Genomic DNA, 21564 nt, shown 5'->3' with positions numbered 1-21564 from the left:
CTGGATCCACTAAAGTAAATTACCACGTCAATTTTCAATTCCAGGATGAAAATGTGTTATTAGACGGAGAATTTGTTTTAATGAAAATATCAATATACGGTAGGTACTGTCCTGCACACTCTCATCCCGCCTTACCTTCATCTCAGCCAACCTCCGCCTTCCTTGCCTTGTCTCACTCCTTGTTTCCCTTCTTCATATTCGCCCTTCCCTTCTCTTCCTTGCCCTGTTCGACCTTTCTCCTGACCTGCATTACGATAAAGAGAGGGGGGAGAAAGAGAGAGGAAAAATAGTTAACAGGCATAACCAAAAAGCGGAGTGAAAGTAAGTTTAGTGTATTGTGTGAACAAAACTGCTGAGACAGCGGTGGGTTGCAAGATCACAACTACCCCCACCCCCTCGACCCGCCCTCCATCCCTACCCCATTCTTTCGTGTTTGTTTTCTCTGCCTCGAAGTACTTATCTCCGTGTCTGGGTGAGAGGCTCTTTCTGCCCCGTTACCCATAAAGGAACTACTGATATCCTCACCTTCAACACCACCCTCTCCCACCTCGTGTTTACGTCGTATCGGCTGGGTGCATCTTCGTGGGAGGGAGGAAGGGTGAATGTATCCACGGCTGATCGTCTCACAGCTGATCGTTCCTTATTGGTTGTGATTGTGAAGATTTTCCTGCCTTTGTGCCTTGGTCCGGCAATTCGTCATGGTATCACATATCGTTTTTTCTTCAGTTTTAAACTTTCTTCTCTCTCTCTCTCTCTCTCTCTCGTTCTCGTTCGTTTCTATTTTACATGTGTAAGGGCCAGGTCAAGGGTTCAAAAAATGGCATGACCCTGATTTTTCGGCACCTGGGCACTCTATAAAATTCTTCTGTACACACACAGACACACACACACAATATTGCGTAAACTTAACACGTAAATCAGGATAATCTTGCAGTGTGGGGGTAAGTGGAAATAAAGAAGAATTTAGAGACGAAAATCAAATAAAGAAACTTGAGAGGAAGGGGAAATAAGATAATATAAATTCAAAACCAACGAGAATGGAAAGGAAATGAAAGACTAAAAGAGGAACAGAGAGAAGAAAGAAAAGATAAATACGAAAATAAAAAATAACCATAGTAAGAAAGGAAAGAATTATGAAAAAAAGAGTAAAAGTGAAAAGAATGAGAAATTGGGAAAGGGAAAACAAGACCTCAAGTGTTATTTCGTGAAGAAGAAGAAATGGGGAATCAAGTTTCCCTGGAGGTTGAGTGTGGGATTGGAAATTTATTACGCTGGGATAAAAGGGACGTCTGGAAGTGGGGGGGGGGGGTGATATATATCTGGGAAAGTGATTTTGGCCTCTCCCGAAAATCCTCGACTTTTGCCCGCGGATGAGACGATGGGAGGAGGGGGTGAGAGGGGGTAGGTAGAAAGGGTCGAAAGGTCTTGTCTAGGAGAAGGGGGCGGAGGAGGAGTAGTTGCGATAGTAAGAGAAAGAGGCTTGATTATGAAAGCCCTATTCCTTTTGAACCCCCCTAATCTAACCTAACCTAACCTCATTATTAGAGTTGAGGTTCAGTGCTTTAATGAACCCCAAGTTGACCTAAACGTTAAACATTGAGGCCCTAGGTCTAATGGGGGCCCTTTTAGCCCTTTTCCCCAGAGATCCTCCACCTTTTAATTTTTGGCTCGTAACTGTTGCTAAGTGAATGTGTTTAGTTTACGTAAAGTCTCTATAATTTAGAATCATTTTTTTTTGCTGTTTTAGGACTGTTTTAATTTATTATTTGGATCTTGTTTTTTTACTATTATTATTTTTGTTTTGCTTTGTTTTAAATCACACGGTTCGAGGTATATTATTACATCGTTGTTTACGAGGAACATTCATCGTACCAGCCATAACTTTAGACACAGCTTTCATCAACCTTCGTCTTCAACTAATATTTTAATTGTTTACGATTTTGAAACTTGAATTTTCTCATAAAGTTTCGGTATTTTATTGATTTTAAACGTTAGACTAAAGCTTAAAAACCTCCCTCTAAATATCTAAGCTTGGAAAACGTCGCCTTTCTGTGTGTGTAAGCTTGAGAAACCTTTCTTGCAGACGTTTAGGTTCACCTGAAGATTTGCTCTACTTATTTCACATAACGCTATCTGGAGAGGTCAGGTCAGGTTAAGTGTTAGGTTAGGTTAAGTCACTTTATATTGTGTTAGGTTAAGTTTGTTAGTTTAGGGGTGAAACATACTGAAACAAGCTAGGGCCAATCCTTACCTGCCCAAACGTTTATAGTTAAGTGTGTGTGTGTGTGTATAGTGTTCTCACCGGAGGCCAGTAAGCCGCCAGACCTCGCGATACTGAAGGGCGATAAGAGCTTGATCACGTGAAGATTATCCCCTGACTCCTTTCACCTGATATGAAATACCCTAACACTAACCTAATTTAACCTAACTTTACTCCCAGGTAGCGTTAGGGTGGTTACTTCCAGGTGAAATAACCTGTGGGGGGGGCGAATCTTCAGGTGGTCCTAAGAGCTTGCAGACACCATGATCCTGGTGATTATAAGTTGGCTGAGCCACGACTCGTCACGGGTGGCTGGCGGGCGGGAACACCTCGCCATTCGCCACCCGTCGCTTGCTGGTCACATCTGATGTAAGTCCTGAACCAGCCAACGTGTGGATGAACCAGCCAACGTGTGGATGAACCAGCCAACGTGTGGATGAACCAGCCAACGTGTGGATGAACCAGCCAACGTGTGGACGAACCAGCCAGCGTGTGGATGTACCAGCCCGTGTGTGGATGAACCAGCCAACGTGTGGATGAACCAGCCAACGTGTGGACGAACCAGCCAGCGTGTGGATGTACCAGCCCGTGTGTGGATGAACCAGCCAACGTGCTGCGGGTTGATTAAAATTTTGTAAGAAAGTTTTCCACCTCCAGCAGGGAGATGTATTTTGCAACCGTGCTGTAAATTTAAGGAAATAAATATATATTGTATTTTCTTCGACATGTTGGTTTAACGTGTTTTCACAAAAGCTGATGAATTAAGACACATTGACACCTGGAAACGGGTAGCCTTTGTTCAGGTGATAATGGTGAAGTCACTGATGACATGACAGTACAGATGCGTCAAACACGGCCACTTAACCAAGTAAATCTTTAGAAAATGACACTGCATTTTTATTCGCAATACTCAGAAGTGTATTTTTCGGGGTTATCTATAACACAAACAAAATTATTTCATCGGAGGCCAGTGGAACAAACGCTCGTTGGTCTGACATGAAATTGAAGAATAGTTTAATTTCCCGATAATTTATTTTGTGAAAGACTGGTTTGTGAACGGTGTTTAGAGAAAACGTGAGTATTGTTTCCCGGCGAGAGTTATTTCGCTTTCTCTTAAAGCTGTGTCAAAGGACGTGATGTAATGTGACCGTTATCTTAGGTTATTAAGGAAAGCTGTGTTGTTAATGTAAAAACTAACCCGGGGTTGGCGGAGCACTCATCCGCAACGCATCGCCGGAGACCTGTCGAACGGTTTTATATTTTCCCAGGGAGAAAGTGCTCCCTCAGTTCACGATGTATGATATACTGTACTGTTTCTTAGATGAACTGTTATGATGATGTCGAATTCGATTATTGGAAGATATAAATTGTTAGTGTATTCGAGGATTTGTTAATATACTGTGTATAGCGTTATTTTTTATAGTAACAATTAAGGTTTTGTTTTTATATCAGGCATTAAGGTCTGATAGCCTTGTTGGCGACGTGTATTTTTTAAAGTTCTTTGCAGTTCACAACCCCTGTAGCTCTTTCCTGGACATATCCCCATTAGTCCTGTAGTTGCCTGTTCCAGGATGACCTCAGCTGACCTCCCCCATTGTCTCACTGCATGGGGTAATAGAGATCCCGATCTTGCAACATAGCCTGAAATTAATGTGTATGGGATATGTTAAAAAATGACTTACAGAGTTGAGATGGCAGTGTATATTTATAGTACCTTAACAGCAAGGGAAATAAGATGGGGGAAGAGGGAGACGTCCATGAGGTATTAGTATGTATGAGAGCTAACCAGTGTTGTTTACATTACAGGTGCGGGACCTGGTGGAGCGATGTTCATGTCCATCACAGTTCCCCATGGTGAAGGTGTCCGAGGGCAAGTACCGCATCGGTGACACTCGCGTCCTCATCTTTGTCAGGGTGAGTCCCCAACGCGTCTCTCACACCCTTTCTCTTTGCTTTTTGTACTTCTTTTCATTGTGTGTGTTGGACAGCAAGTAAGCGACTTTCCCTGACACTTTGTAATTTTTTTCTATTACAGGTTAAAAATGTGATACTATAATGAATTAAAGAACACTCGGATCTTAAGTGTATCATTGTAGATTGCCTTGAATAATCCTGAATAAAGTAGTTGTGCTAGTGGGACTGGGTATAGAGGAGGTAGAGTCAACCCAACCAATACTTATATTCACAGATCTTGAGGAACCACGTGATGGTGCGGGTAGGTGGTGGCTGGGACACCCTCGAACACTACCTGGACAAGCATGACCCCTGCAGGTGTCGCCAAGGTCAGTCTCTCCCTACATCATGTCCATATATTTATCATGAAATTTTTTTTCTGTATGTAGCTTGGGCATCACGTTAGATCATCAAACCAAAATTAGAGTTAAGAACTTGACAAGAGAGGCTGCAAGAGTGTGCAGCGTGGAGAGCTGCCAATCAGATAATTACAGCTAACCCACGCACATGTTGAAAATTGCAGTAAAACATGGATGATGATGGTGAATCTCTACAGATGATAAATTAATGAATTTAGATAACTGAGCAGCAACAAAAATGAACACACAATACAGTAATTACTGTATTTCTGCTTGATATTTTGAGATGGAAGTGCTCATTGCTGTAGCAGTGGACCTTTGAGGTTCAGAGTACCCAAATTTTCAAAATTTAATAACTAGTTTTCAGTAATGGCCCTTGAAATAATGACAAATTACAAGACACCATTTATACAATTCATCTAAGTTTAGATAACGTTTTTTTTATGTGTTTCACTATTGATATACAGTACTGAAGACTGACTGAACAAATATGTATGAGATACTTTGAAATACCTGTACTCACTGTTGAAAATGTGAAAGTCTTTAGGGTTCATTTGTTTGTAAAATTATACCTGTTTTCGTAACTGAAGTTGTACTGCCATGGTGTGTTATAATTATGAGCTGTTAGTATCAGTATGTTGGTGCAATACTAATACATTAACACCTTGCAGGTCACAGAGTTGCTGTTGGGTCACGTGTAGGGTTCAAAACCTCCAGTGGTGGTCTAGAGCGTCAACTGATGAACGTTACTTATGAAAGGTAAGATAAACTTTTACAGGATGTGTTTTGGGAGGATGAAACCTTTATATATGAAATTTCCCCTAAAGCAGAGTACAGATTGTAAAACCTAAATATTATGGATGAATGCATTTACAGTATATACTGCACTGTACTGTATAGGAAACTGGCCTTTTTTTTTTATTACAGCAATAATTGCGGAGATATGATCAGATCAAACACGAACACATTAATTACTCTTTCACAATATAACATAGCTTATGCAGCATTACAGGTTGCAGGGGCTGATCCAGGAATGTCAAAGGGGGGGTGGGGGGTGTCCAAGAAGTTGTGGCTGGGGGGAACATGGTGAGTACAGTGAGCCCACCCAGCTAGGGGGTTTTGGAGGGTGCTGTAAGGCACCCCTAACCCCACAAGATTTTATTTTAATCTGAACAATATCATGGGCATTTTGAGGTCATTTTGAAGCCATGTACACTGGATATTAGATGATATTCTGAGGTCAATAGTAATTACTTTTTTACTATACAAACATGCCTGAGTACAATACTTTATGAAGAAAAAGCAATGGAATTTTCTGATGAAAAGGGGAGTCCGGACCCCCAGGACACCCTCCTGGATCCGCCCCTGGTTGAACTATGTTATCCTGAACCCTCATCCCTTCCCCCATAAATGAGACTTACTTTTCTGAAATTGAAGGCTTTCCTTTATCAGAAACTATTAGCAACTAAAATCACTAATCATATAATTCAAGAAAACAATTCAAGATGTAGTGATTCACGAGGATAATCACTTAAGGTATCAGCCTAAACAGTAACAAATAGAGGAAATTCTCTAGATTCTGAAAATTTGTCTCATTTATGGATAACATTTTATGAGTTCTTCCTGAGCTTCTGGGGATATGCAGAAAAATATAAGCTTTTTAATAATATATACTGTACAGGTATATAATTTGGCTTATGCATTTAAACAAACTAAATTATGATATACTTGTACTAAGCTTAATTAACTTTAATCCTGTACAGTATATGAGGAAATACATATTAGATTGCTGTTGTGGGCTGTTTAATGGTTATATGGCAGTAACTTACAGTTTGCTGTTGTGCTTTGGGTGTAGTAATACAAGGAAATTAATACCTATATTAATACAGTGGTATATATTACATATGATAATAAAAGTATGAGGTAAATATACAGTATAGTACTGTAGTATTATACATGTACAGTACTATACTGTAATAGAAAAGATTGTCAGTAGCTGTTTACACTATGTGCTTCTTTTTTGGCTCTCTTATGGTTTTAAAACTGACCTTTCTTGCTGAAATGAATGTACAGTAATTCATCTTAAAATTGAGGACAGTATTATTATATGTCATTCAGTTAAAGAAATATTCACATTGTTGATCAGTAAAATAGGACACAGGGATCTGCCACATGGTCTTGTACTCTCTGGCATGTATATATTGTATTTACAATGCATATGAGAATATGTGTCACTTCTTTAAAGACTAAATTGTTTGAATATTTTCCCATAGATTCAGAAAAAGGTCTGCAGGAACCCAAATTATGTCAGTACGATCACTCAGCGATAGAGTGACTTTGCAGCAAGATACACCCAAACTAACATCACCTGTACATAAGGGAAGAGATAAAACTGCAAAGTCTCATACATCTACCAGTTCTTTACTGGAAAAACTACCCAACCAGGAAATAGCAGATAAAGGAAGGACAGCCAGTTTATCAAATGTGATAATCCAGACAGAGACAGATAACTTGGGAGAAACAGACAAATGTGAAAATGTTGAACAGGCTACATTTAATCAGCAGTTAACTCTGACATCACAAAAGGCTGGAGTTCAAATTAGTAACAGTTCTGAGGAAAAGATGTTAAATGAAACAGCATCCTTGCAACCTGTACAGAAAGATATGAAGATCGTTCCATCAAAGGGCAGTCATATAATGCCACAACACAGTATTCAAAGGCTGAAAGTGTCTTCTGAGAGAAGTAGGTCCTCATCACTGCCAATAATAAATGAAGCAATAGGCCAAACTATAAGAAGTAGAACAGCAACACTTGATCCACTTGAATGTCACTCAAGGGGAAAATATTTAGCAAAGAAAGCAACAGATATTATACATCCAGAAATTGACAGTAAACAAACTTCCACAGAAAAACCCTTTGGTTATCTGCAGAAATGTAGGGAAGAAATTAAACTAGAAGACAAAACCAAAAAAACAACTTTGAATTGGATCGAAAAAAAAAATCTGCATACATCAGGGGAGTATATGAAACCTGCCAGAGAGGAATTGAAAGACAGTTTATCCGTTCCAGCAACAACAGACATTTTGGGACAGAAACCAGAGTCCAGTCAAGTTATATGTCCAACCACAAAACCACAAACATTACTGTTCAAAGATGAAATGAAGACAGGAGTATCACAAAGGTCCCTAGTAAGTAAGATACCTAAAACATTACAGAAGGCAAATTCTGAAACTTCTCAGGACTTGACAAAAAATAAAAATGCACAAGTGTCAGTAGGTAATAAAACACTACAACCCCCTCAGGTAAACACATCTTCACTGAGTTCTCCTAAAAAGGGAAAATTACCAATTTCATCTCGAAAGGGATCAATAAAACACTCCTTAAGAAAAGACATAGTTCACAGATCACCAAAAATGGAAATGCAAGGAATGCCTAGAAGTAAGGGGAACTTGCATAATTCTCAGTGTGAACCAAATCAATCCATTAAACCAGGGCAATCACAGAACTCGCCAGACAAGAAGTGTTCACCGTGTTCTCCTAAGAAAAGATTACCACATTTATCCCCAAATAAAGCAGCATCAAAACATTTTCCAACTGATGGGATAAGAATTACACAAAATAAACCAGACTCAAAAATACCCATTCATATCCATTCACCAACAGAAGCAGCATCACAGAAATCAAGTAAAGAATTTCTACAAAATGTTTCTCAGGGGACATCAAGTTTGTTGTCAAAGAAGGGACCATCACCACACAGGGGAATACCAGTGCCAAGTACAAGGATATCACATCAATCACACAACAATATTTCTACTAACAGATTAACACCAGAAACATTGTCGAACCCAGCACCAACACTGAACAAGGATGTACAGCATGAATTACCACAGAATAATGCATCGCAAGATTCAGAAGACAAATGCATATATCATGGACAGGTGAAAAATATTTTGGAGGAATCACCAACCAGACTTATAAAGCAGTATTCAAAAGAGAACGTAACAGTATTTTTATCATCTGATGTGGATAAGTTACAATTAACAGTCGACTCTGAAGTTGGAGCTACACAGCAAGATTCAGGAGGCAGGGATACAGGGAAAGTAACAAGTACAGTACCAACAGAAGATCTCATAAATCAGAATATAGAAAGCGAGTCATTTCATCTAAATGTATCACAAATCTTAACAGATGAGGGCCTATCACAGGAGTTAAAGGACTCAAACAAACCATTTTTATTATCACAAAGTATCCAGCCAAAACCTTCAGTATACTGAGTGAATAATCCTGCTTTAGAAAAGTTATGTGTGTTCAGATAATGACTAGACAATGGAATTTTATTTATGATTCACCAGATATCACTGAAAAGTATTTTATAAAAGGCATTTTGACCTAAGTTTTAGTTGATTGAAGAATATATCAGCAGATATCAATGCATCAGAAAACCTGAGAGTGGCTCACCTTATTTGAACAAAACAATATTAACACTTTGAACACATGAATACAGCAAGAAATTACAGTATGTACACTGTATTAATGATTACTAGTACTGTATATAACATGTTTTGATGTTTGTAAAAAGAAAAAGATTAAATCATTAATCTATTTTAGTTCAGTAGTCACACACACACATATATACTGTACTTTATATAATCTCAAGGCATATTACAATGCAGTAGATAAGGATGCCCACTTAGGACTGTGTGAATATATATCACAAGATAACGCCAAAATGTAAACTTCTAATAATTCTATATCTGTTGCTCTTGATTCGTATCATATCCTTATCAAAACTAAAACAAAAATATCAAGTCATTACAGTATTTAATTACATTTTAATGACATATTAGAGAACAGCCCAAGAAATGGGGATGGTTCAAAGTAGTCAGCATGTGTGGTATTGTTGGGGCCACAGACAAGGTGATCAAGTACCCATGTGTGAATTAATGTGCATATAGTAAACATGTTAGGTGTAGTGATGCCAATACACTTTGAAGAACTTCTTGAGGAATAAAATGGATTTACAAATTCACAAACTTAATTCCAGAAAATAATAAATAGAAAAAGAACTATTTTCAAGGTTAAGTTAACAATAGTAAAAGATAAATGTATAGTTTTTAAGAAGACCTGAAAGACTATTTAATATAGTATAATATAGCATCCCTTTCAGGGAAAATTAGCTACATGTGGCTGAATATGAGAAACCCAAGTGACTAGGTAAGAACCAAAATAGAAAATTACCAAGTGGCTTGTCCCTATGGAGACACAGCAAGAAGCATGATAATGATACTAAATATTTTATCCGGAAGAAAGGGAGGCCATCTCTTACGGGTAAAATGAATTAGGAAAATGAACACTGAAGCATGGCGTCAAATACATCTTGATATTATTCACTCATGGACTTTAAGGGGAGCCATATGGTCCTCCTGCACAAAGACTTTAGCTATAGATTGATGCAGTGGCTGTAAACAAGGGATGCAAGGGATGTTAATTTGAAATGGAACACAGTATTGTACAAGAATCCTGCAAAAAGACACTACTTTCAATACAAGAGGTGTCTATGATGTGAGGTCACAGGACAGAGTATGATAAGGTTAGAAATTGACGTTAATGCAAATAAAAATTCTTAAGCAATTGATTTTTGTGGCATTTCTGCTGAATGATCCATGTACTTAAAACTACAGACCAGTGATTTTAATATGGTTTGGAATGTTAAATCTTGATTTGTGGTTTCTGGTGAATGTATTGCTTTATGGGATTATTATTTTTGCAGGAGAATGTGCACAGATACAGTAGTACAGTATGATTAAATTGTGTTTGGTTTCACTGCCAAGTTATGTGATATGTTGCAATACCTGTTCTTCCTACAGTGAAACCTCCATATAATGGACTTCTCTTTTAATATAATCCGTTAGGTTGGGTTTTCACATCTAACGGACCCTCAATATAATGGACTTTGATCTCTATAGTATAGTCCGTTAGATGGAGGTTTGATATTTAATGGACCCTCGATATAACAGACGTTCCTCTACATATAGTCTGTTAAATAGAGGTTTTACTGTACTGTACTGTGAATTGTCTACAACATGAGATATTTAAAGACACTTGCCTTAAATGATAATGAAACCCACTGTGACAACCTGGATTACACAGTACAGTACTCTAAGCCTGAGAAAAAGGATCATCATAAGAGTTCCACAAAATGCTTAGATTGGCTGTTGCACTCCAGTTTCATGTGGTGGGTTTTGGGGACAGTTTGTTAAATAGTACTATATGATTTATTTGTGGTTTGTGCATCTCCCTTTGCTGTGAATGCTTAGGTTTTGTTATGCTAAGAATTGAATGATGATTTTTTGGGGCTTAAGCATTTAGTACTACAGTCTCATAAAATTCTGATTTTGAATGCAGTACATGTACAGTATTTGGACTCTGATAACTTTTTCATTAAAGGGGAATGCAACTCACTGTATCTCTTTTAATATTTACTCAATATATAAGGCAATCGTGTTTTATTTTAAACTTGAAATGTATGATTAGATAGACAGGGTGATTCAGCAAAGAGTACAGTACATTAAATTGGAGGATGAAATCCTTGGATAATTCTAAATCACAATGTCTCTACGGTAAAATGTCAGATTCTGCATAGTTTCCATGTTACAATATATTTAAGTTGTATTAATGAGAGTGAATTTGATGTGAATCCCCTCCGCCCTGTAACTGCCTTTATCTCATTCGGTCGTACACAGTCCCTGTCTCATTGCACCTGTGTTAGACATCTGCATCACACGGTACTGCTGTACATAAAATATCTGTGGATAAATGATTACAAAAACCTATGGGGGGGTTTCTCATCAAATTGACTCTCATTAATACAACATCTTATATAAAGAAAAAGAAAAGTAGCAGAGACGTGACCGATCGCCGAATCGGCTAACGAGCCGATTAGTGGTGAAGAGGACAAAAGTAAAAGTAACATGGAAACAATGCAGAATCTGACATTTTACCATAGAGACATTGTGGTTTAGAATTATCCAAGGATTCCATCATCCAATTTAACGTACTCTTTGCTGAATCACCCTGTATTAAAGGGAGTGGTAGGACAAGACATTATTTACCCAGACTTCAGGAAAAATAATCCCATTTTTCCTTGAACAATCACTATTCTCTTCTCTTAGGTGAAGGGTTCTTTAAACATAACCAACCAGAGGCTGTATCCCCTTTTTTTGATGGGAATATATTGAAAATTTTTTGGACATTTTTACAAAAGTAAACTGTGTTTCTTTATAAAATTGGAACCATTATATAGTGATGCATAAGAAAAAGTAGTTTGGGTATGTCTTTGAAGATATTTGTTACATAATTTGAAGCCATGTACATAACTTTAATACTGTACGTACTTGATTGTAGCATTAATGGTTTAGCTTTTGCTTAAAGTTAATGTTAAGTGTATCCTGTAGCTACTGTACAAAGAAATTTTTTTAGTTTAAGAAATTTATAATACCCCTGTACCTGTATAAAGATGCCAATCATACAATATAAACTGTGGTGTTAGAGTTTATTGTCATAAGATTGTACCATATACTGTAGCTATATCCTCCAGTGTTAGGTTTCTTATTGAGTTTTTAGGTGTATCCAGTTTGTAGCAATTTAATGTAGCAATTGTGTTTTTATTAAACCACTTATTTGACGCATTATGAATATATTGCAGGTGTGAAGATGGCCAGATACCAACCTCACCATCCCCACGTCGTAGGTCAAGTGCAGGTGCAAGAGGATTAAGGAGAGACTCTTTGGAAAGTAGTTATTCCATGCGTCAAAGATCACAATCACCTGCAAGCCGGGACCCTGCTGCCTTTGCGCGCTTAGGACCTGGGAGGTAAGCTTTATGCCAAATACAGTGCTGTAAATTGTAAACATACATTTACTTTTTTAACTTTTATCCTCTTCACCACTGATCGGCTTGTTAGCAGCTTGGGTGGTCGGTCACGTCTCTTTTACGCACTGTTGGCAAGTACTGTACTGGCTCCTAAATATACCTGAGCTTGCGCCAGTGTTGGCCATGTCTGGTTTTGAAAGAGCTCAAACTCAGTGCCGTCATAACACTCTTTGGCAGATTGTTCCAAGAGTTACAATTTGTACTTTGAAAAAGTTTGCCTTCACAATTTTCTGGACTTGTGGCTTCTTCAACCTTGAGCTGTGACCCCTTGTGGGGCGGACGGTCGCCAGCTTCAGATATGCTTATAAATTTCAATTTGGTCACCCCTTACCCATCTATAGTATAAGCTAGGCAGTTGCAGGTGTTCTAATCTCTGGATAACTGAGGTGCCTTAGTGCAGGCACCAGTCTGGTGGCCCTCATTTGGACATTTCAATCAACTGACAGTCTCTAGCATATCTTGGGGACCAGACGGGGAAGCACCTCACTCTTAAAGAGCGTTATGAGGGACAGATCATCTACTTATCTGAATGGCCTTCTTATAAGACCTCGATTCACTTTCTTCTCACAATGGCCTGAGAACTTCACTTCATTGTCAACATTCACGCCAAGGTCCTTTTCACATTTGGGCTCTATTAGTGCTGTTCCTTCATCCCGTTGGAACGTGTGATACGCCTCCTTACTGTTGGTATGACCTAGGTGCATCCTTTTACACTTAGTGACATTGAATCTTAACAGTCATTTCTTTGACCACTCTTGAAGCTGTCAGAGATCCTTCTGTAGCTCTTAATAGTCTGTTTGCTTCTTAATTTCCCTGAATAACTTGGCATCATCCGCAAACATTTGCATGGAGGAGTGTATAGCTTCTGGCAAGTCATTTATAAAACAAACAAACAATAACAGGCCCAGTATACTGCCCTGTGATACCCCACTTGTCATGGGTAGACATGACGATTTCATGCCATTAATCACCACACACTGCTTGTGGTCATGAAGAAAGTCTCCAATCCATGCTAGGGCACTTCTCTGAATCCAATACCCCTCCAGTTTAATTCTCACCCTTTCATGGGGTACACTGTCGAAAGCCTTGGCAAAATCCAGATATACACCCTATATTGTCAATATTACCACCCTGTTCCAAACATCCAGCACTTTGAGTAACTGTCAAGCAGGAACGTCCCAGCATAAAACCATGTTGGCAGTCTTTTACAAGGTTGTTTCGTAGTAGATATTCCATCATGGCATTTCTTATAATGCTCTCAAGTACTTTATATACTATGCTGGTCAGACTCACTGGTCTATAATTATTTGTGGAGTGATGATCGCCCTGCTTGAATATAGCACTCACATAAGCCATTCTCCAGTTACTGGGGACCTTTTGCTCATCCAGGCATTTACAGAACAGGATCTTAAAGGGCTCAGCAAGCTCGTTGCACAACTCCCTTAGCACTCTGGGATGCATCATGTCAGGGCCGGGACTCTTATGAACCTTTAGCTTTGACAATTTATTTCTTATACCCTCTTCTGAGAACACAATGTGGGTCAGCACTGTGTCAAACCGTCTTTCCTCAAACGCAAGAAGATTGTTAACATCCTCTCTTGTGAACACAGGAAAATAATTTATTTAATGCCTCTGCCTTGCAATGGACTGAATCTCTGTAATTACCATCTTCAAGCCTATACACGTTTTTAATTTCGATTTTGCATAATGGTAGAATGGTAGAAAGCCTTTGGGTTTAACTTGACCTTGCTTACAATCTGCCTCTGGAACTCTGTTTCAGCTCTTCTACACTCAGACTTTGTTTGGTTCCTGGACCTGCCATACATCATCCTCCTGTCCTGCTCCTCGATTGTCCTAACCCATGTCTTGATGGCAAACTTAACCCCAATTTTGCTGACATCTAATTCTTTTGTGTAGTGAATCTGCATCAGAGCCAGCACCTGTTATCATCTACCCTAACTTCCACCCCCCCCCCTCCCATAATCTGGTGTCAGTGGTGGTACCCTTGTCATGTGAGGTCATAACTCTTGTCACCTTACATCTACAGACTCTCACTTGGCAGTTCCTTTAAAATGTTGATAACTTGACCAGAGGCAGGTGCTAATGTAGAGGTAAATTATCTGCACAGATCATAAATCAAGTGGGTCTTATGTGAAAAGGGGTGTTCGACTGAATCTCTCTCTCTCTCAGATCCTCCACTGATTTTTTAAGTTACTGAAACACTAGTTTTTATAACTAGTATTTACTGTGGTAATTTTTATTTTTAGTTACATAAATTTTATTGTCTCACTTATTTCTATTTATTACAGATTGAGTACAGGCAAATGGGGACCAACATCAGGATTTAGAGATGAACAAACAGCATGGCGTGATGACTCCTCAGAGGTTAGCGATGAGGGTTATAAGAGTCAAGGAAATACTGCTTGCCGTTCCTTACCCAGAGCTCGTAAACCCACACCCAGGAATAACCTAGAGGTGGATAATACTGACATAATAGGTGAGTAATCTATCAATCATTAAGTAAATAATATGAAAATTTCTCTTTAATTGCCGAATATAAACTATGATTTTATTTGTGGTACATTCCATCATGACTTACATTATATTTTTGATATGTTAACATACAGGAGAACCAAGACATTTCTGGTAGGAAGAATTCCTTTGTCTATAATACAAATTAAGTACAACTTTTTATATGGCTATAAGTACTAGCATGGACCGGTGAGGTCTGGAAGGGTCTCAGCCTGCCGTTGGCACTGACTTGTGAAGTTTAGAATGTCTTCAGACCACCATTGGTGTGGACTGTATTTAACCCTCTGAACTCAAACAGTACAGTATCTCCCTTGAGAGAACCTCCTAGATGACAGAATTTTGCTATTTCCAAGGTTGATAATAATAATAATAATAATAACAATACAGTAATAATAATAATAATAATAATAATAATAATAATAATAATAATAATAATAATAATAATAATAATATTACTATTTATTCAGTAAAATTGTCATACAAGTTTACAATTGAAAAAGCATGTTCGTTATAGGATTAATCCGTTCCAGGCCCCCAAATACAACCACTTAACACTGAAAATATAATATAAAATTGTAAAAATTTTAAAAAAGTGCATAAATATGCATCTAAACCCCTGAAATAAAGAATATCATTAATACTTGTAATATAAAAAACAATAAATTAGTAAAAAAAAAAAAAAAAATTTGCTGTTGGAGTTTCGTTCTTTATAGCATTCTCAATTTTATAGGTAAAACCGTTCGTTATAGGAATATTCGTAGTAGAATCCATTCGTTATAGCATACCCCACTGTATGTGGTGCATGATTGCACGTAGACCATAGGAGCATACAGTTTCTTGTATGGCGAGACAGTGCAGGTAAACAACAATGGTAAACAGTAAGGCAAATTGGTCAAGGATAGCTGAAAAAGCTGTCAGGTGCTATTTCCAGGAGGGTCCTTTACTTAGGCTTATGCTTGATCTCTAATCAGTAATGGTACATATGTCTCTAAGAGTATTAGTGAAAGCTTTTGGGTAAAATTCAACAAGCATTACATTGCGCTTGGACTATCCGACGCTGATGGATTACTACTACAGTACAACACTCTTTGGTTATCGGGGTAATAATATAGAAATTCACTCTCTTCTCTTGCTGTAGCATCATCTGCTATGTATTTCATTGTTTTAGGTTTGAATTGTTTAATACCAAAACTGATTTTGATGTAGTCTGGTAACTTGTTCCAATCTGTTTTAGCAGTAAAGAAGAAAATATTTTTTGCCTGACTGTGGACACCAGATACAGTACTATAAAATTATGTTCACTCCCTCTATAATACTTGCAAAGTTTGTTGTTAGATACTCTATGCACAGCCCATATAAATCCAGTTAGCATGATTCATCATCATTCATTCTATGTGCCACACTTAACATATTCAGTGATTATAGAACGTTATGACCAATGTGTTCTCGTGTTCATGTCGAGAATGAATCTCACCGCATTGTTTTGAACAATTTATTGCTTAGATTTTAGATTTTGTGTTGAGGCAGAATACCTTGATGAACAGAAATAGTCCAAGTGACATTGTATGAGAGCTAAGCAAAGGGTCCTATGGGCATCAGTTGAGGGGCTTTTAGCATTTCTATAGAGAAATTATATTTTGGCATTACTTTTTTTAACTACCCGGTATGCTGGCAATGATCAGTATACGATGGCGTTAGGGACCTCAAAAACACATCGCTAAGTGATCAATCATACAGTACTGTATATCGATATTAATAACTTACGGGAGGAAATAGGTTCCATTCCTGAGCCCCTGACGAGCCCAAACAAGTTTTATAACCTGCTGCTATATAATGATTGAATAGTGTCTAAATAACTCAAATAGTTTATAAATTGACATAAAATCAATAAATTTATACAAAATATAGAAAAAATATAAATTTTTTCAAAACAAAGACTTATTTTTTTAATTTGCCATACATGATATGTATGTGTACAGTACAGTAGTAAGTTGTGATCCCCCAGCTGTTACTACAAGAATTTTGGATGGACATATGTAATTTTCTTTATTTTTTTTTTAACTTTGTTACATGCACCCTTAATCTCTCATACAGAATGTGTAAAAAATTTAATTATAAAGTGTAGGAGGTCCAATAATAGTGTGGAGAGTTATCTTGTCTTTAATAACGAGATGTCCTTACAGAGAGCGTAGCTTCTAATCACCCCGAGCGCTCGACTCCCACCTCTCAGTCACACTCACGCGGAGTGATGACGTTCCCTCACACGCTGCCGGGACTTAGCCCAGACTGTCATACCGCATCTGCTTCAGTCACGCCTACATACATGCATACATACAAACCCTACATAAAGTAAAAAGCATAAAGGGAATAAACATTTCTTACATGCACAGAAGTTATCACAGAGCAGGGTAGACATACATAAAAAAAAATTATGTTACATTTTGGTTTTGTTCAAAATCTCAGTATGGTATAGGTACTCCTTAACACTGATTAAATCTCTATGGTAATTAGTTGTAATTTTTAATTTTACTTTTACTTACTTTACTTTTATCCCCTTCGTTACCGATTGGTTTGTTAGCTGCTTGGGCAGTCGGTTACACCTGTGTTATACACTGTTGGCAAGTACTGGGCATGTACTGGCTCCTGAATGTATCTGTACAGTACTGCATTTCTTAAAGACTTGGAAAATTTTAGATAGTTTTTAGCGCTAATTATTGTACTGTAATCATCAACTGAATTTTCAATGGTGATTTTTGGCGTTTGTATTATTCTAGGTGTGCTTAAGTAGATAAACATATTAACTTTCATATTCAAATAATAAAACAGTAACTAGCAGTAGCATATGAATTGAATTAGATTCTTTTGTTATCTCTGACAAATTCTAGAAAGGACAAACAGTGACACTATCTTTTATACATAGGTGTTTCTCAGGATTATTTGGGAAGAGAGTAATAAATTTATAAATGTTTCTCCTATTGATTTTTTTTATTGTGTTTACAAGCGCAATAACGTTTTTTTTTTTTTTTTTTTTTTGCAGAACGTCCAGAATCTTCCATGACACACATGTCATCAGAAGGATCATCAATGTCAACGGAGGACTCAGTTAACACTCCACCACGTTCACCAACAAACCCCACAACCACTCCTCCACACTACCCTCTGTCAGACACAACCAACACCTGGTCACCTCCTTCACAAAATAAACAAAAGCATTCCAGCAGTATACCCAAATCAAAAATACCTTTCATTGATTCACTGAAGGGTCCATTTATGGGAACAAAAAAGTCAAAGAAAACTTCAGTCCCCGAAGAAAAATCTCCATCAAAACCAGCATGGAATTCAGGGCCTGGATTACGTCGGAACAGTGAAGATCGTGGAAGTCGTATCATAAGTCGCAGCCGCAGTGCTACCAGTGAGGGCGGCCTTATGATGTTAGGTAGAGAATCTCCTTCACGCCAACCCCTGAGGCCAACAGCAAGACGTCCATCAAGCTCAGGCGGACCACAAGGAAAGAATACTTGGAATGGTAGAGCTTCACGGGAACGTCCAAGCCTCACAACTGATACCTATAAACCACCAACAACCCCTCGAACAGTACGTTCAGCATCAGCATCCCCAGCTACCACAAGGCGACATTTTGGACATTCGGCTCCAGTTACACCTCTAAATCGTTCCCCAAAACGTTCAGCACCAGGATCCACCCTCACATCACCAACTAGCAGTGGGCCAGTACTTAAACAGCTTGCTGACCTTGACCCAGATGAAAATACTCTCCTGTGTATCAAGGATATATATGATTCCCTCAGGGCAAAAGTATCTGAGAGCTTAGCAGCTGAAGGCAAGTCCCTACCACCAGAACTAGCCCAAGAGTACACAACCTCCTGGGTGAATGCACATGTGTCTAGTAGTGGAAGTCAGAGTTTAGATCCAAAAATAAATGTAAATGGTGGTACTAGCAGCCCAAATAGTTCTCATAAAGTTGCCCCAAGAAAGGCCGGTGTTGGGTCCCGTATTCCTGCACCAACATTCTTTATGTCCCGCCAAACAGAAATATAGCAGTGGGATAAAATAAAAAAATAAGGCTGTGGAGGTGGCATAGTGTGCTTGATATAGTGCCTGCAGGAACTTTGATGAATTTCACCATCTGTGAACCAAAGAACATTACAGATTAGGTTCACAGATGGACTGACAACACAAAAATTACATGACTGAGTGCAATTGTCAGGAATATTCATGTTTTTAATACCTAGCTGGTAAAACACTAATGCCACCTACAAAGATTGGCTCGGAAGTTTCCCTACCCAAATGTGCCTCTGTAACCACACTAACATGAATGGTGCTCCTTACCTAACATGTGATATGTTGCAATTTGTATTATTTGATATTATGGAAGAATAACATTCCGATATTCTTATGTGTTTGATATCGGTTGTGTCATAACGCAAATACTAGTCGACTGTAGAATAGAAAAATTAGAAATTTATCAAAAAATATTTAAGATATAATGTTTTTAATTCAATTTGATATTACTGTTGACACATTTTAGTACAATGGTATATAGCTTTACAGCCTTGTTTCATCCACACTTATGATGTGCTTCAATTTAGCTTTTGATTGTACTGTAATATGTAATATTTTTTTGCAATTCCTCAGATTATGATGTAATTGTTGGTAATCTTTTATTGTAAAGCATAGACTTACACCACTTGTGATCCACGAACAGGTTACAATATTTGTTCAGATATGTCATCCAGTAATCAATGGATATCTGTGCAGCACACCATTATATAATCCACGTCACAACATTGCCACCTGAGAGGATATTTGTAACACTTTATTTATGTTGCTGTCAATGTTACTGGTAGTGAAGATGATTACTGGAGTCCATAGAATAATAAGATTAATGTTCTCACCTCACAACAGTTTCTAGATGGTCGTGTCCGCAGCAAATAAAAAAGGAAGAAAAGAAGAAAAGAAAAGGGGCATTTAAAATTACTTTTTCTGAAAAGATTATCAGAAGGGATTATTCATAAACTGAATTTAATGACCTAGTGCCCAGCATTTAATATTATTATAGACTGGTGGGGAATTTGGTATTTGTTATTCTTCATGTCTTACCACTAAATTGTTTTCTGTGTTTTAAAAAGAAACCTGTGTCAGGTTTTGTTAATTTGTAGATAAACAAATTTTAAAATATATTAATTGATGGTTGTTAATTATAATTAGATATTCCAGAATTGTTACCCCTTTTTTTATATACGTACAATTGAAATTTTTGACGTTAGTGTCTATAGACCTATTACAGTTAATATGAGACATTAGAGTTGCAAATTTTTGCCAGTGTCAGAAATTTGGTGCTTTCTTTTTCTTTCCCCATCATTGTTATATTATTTGCTACATGAATTCAAGTTTCCCTAGCACAGAGTAACTCTAAACTCTGATGCAATTGCTGACCAAATTTTTTAAGGTTCTGTTATATGCATTATTCCTTATTGGTATTACTAGATTAGCTTTACAAAAATAAGAAATTTGTATTATGAATTATGGTATTGCCATGTTATCTAGTGTGATGCATTCCTATCTGGAGTGCCAACAATTTAAAAATTAATGTAATTATATCACGGCTGTCATCCCACATGCAAGGTGCTGTTCTACACTGGTGTTGCTTGAAGCTTAGGCCAGCTCTAGTGATTGAAAGCTGCCGAGAAAAAAAGTGCTTAAAGTTTTGCTCACACTGCTGTTATGCTTCCATCTAGCACTTGGGCACACAGTAATTTGCAAATACTGGTATGCTAAACTATCATACTGTACTTCATATATTATTTTGTTTTGTTTCCTGCACCTAATAATGATTGATATAATGGCTTATGTTATAAGTTAAAAAATCATGTATACTAATCCTAATTTTGGTTGCTTATTTCTTTGTTCAAGGAAATTCTGGGGGACCCAAGTAAGCAACAGAGGTAATATTAACAAGTAAAACATTTATTCAATACAACACGGGCTCATATAGTTCTGTGATGGGCATATGTAAATAATAAAACTATGGAGCTTTACACAGGGTATCATGAGACTCTGTTTCTATGAAATGCAAAAAAAAAAAAAATCAATCTTAATTTACAGATTTGCTGATGTACAGTCACCTACTAAAGTCCTGTCGCCTCTCTTGCTGTTCATGAACCCTGAGATTCAGACTCATGAACCCGAAACAGTAGACACCGATGCATTATTCTGTTTTTAAATGCTTCTGGTTCATGAGTTTGAATCTCAAAGTTCTTGGTTCAAGAGGAGAGGAGACAGGACTTTTGTGGGTGACTGTACCTACACCTCTCTTACTTCAGAAATCTTGTCCCTTTTCCCTTCCTTTACTTCTTCCTCCCCGGCAACTTAGTTAACTGCTGTTCTCCACTCCCAACTATGTATACTCTGTTGGTCAGCTGAACAGACATACTCCAGTCACCTGATTCACAGAGGTTGTTATCATAATCTACATTTTTAATAAAGACATAAAAGAATAACACCTTTT

General features: G+C 37.7%; 1 protein-coding gene across 1 annotated transcript; it reads left to right on the top strand.

Annotated features, from left to right (window-relative positions):
• The first annotated feature begins 682 nt into the window (after positions 1-682).
• LOC121862860 (GAS2-like protein pickled eggs) lies at positions 683-21553 on the top strand. Its single transcript, XM_042361202.1, has 7 exons — positions 683-701; positions 4067-4174; positions 4449-4542; positions 5244-5331; positions 12279-12446; positions 14816-15003; positions 18076-21553. Exons 1-7 carry the CDS (start codon positions 699-701, stop codon positions 19092-19094), a joined length of 1668 nt encoding a protein of 555 aa, XP_042217136.1. The 5' UTR covers positions 683-698; the 3' UTR covers positions 19095-21553.
• Positions 21554-21564: the final 11 nt, after the last annotated feature.

Source organism: Homarus americanus, unplaced genomic scaffold (assembly GCF_018991925.1).
Source record: "Homarus americanus isolate GMGI-L3 unplaced genomic scaffold, GMGI_Hamer_2.0 scaffold24922, whole genome shotgun sequence".
Lineage (NCBI taxonomy): Eukaryota > Metazoa > Arthropoda > Malacostraca > Decapoda > Nephropidae > Homarus > Homarus americanus.
Note: the sequence above shows the minus strand (reverse complement) of the source record. Positions and strands in the feature narration are given on the sequence as shown.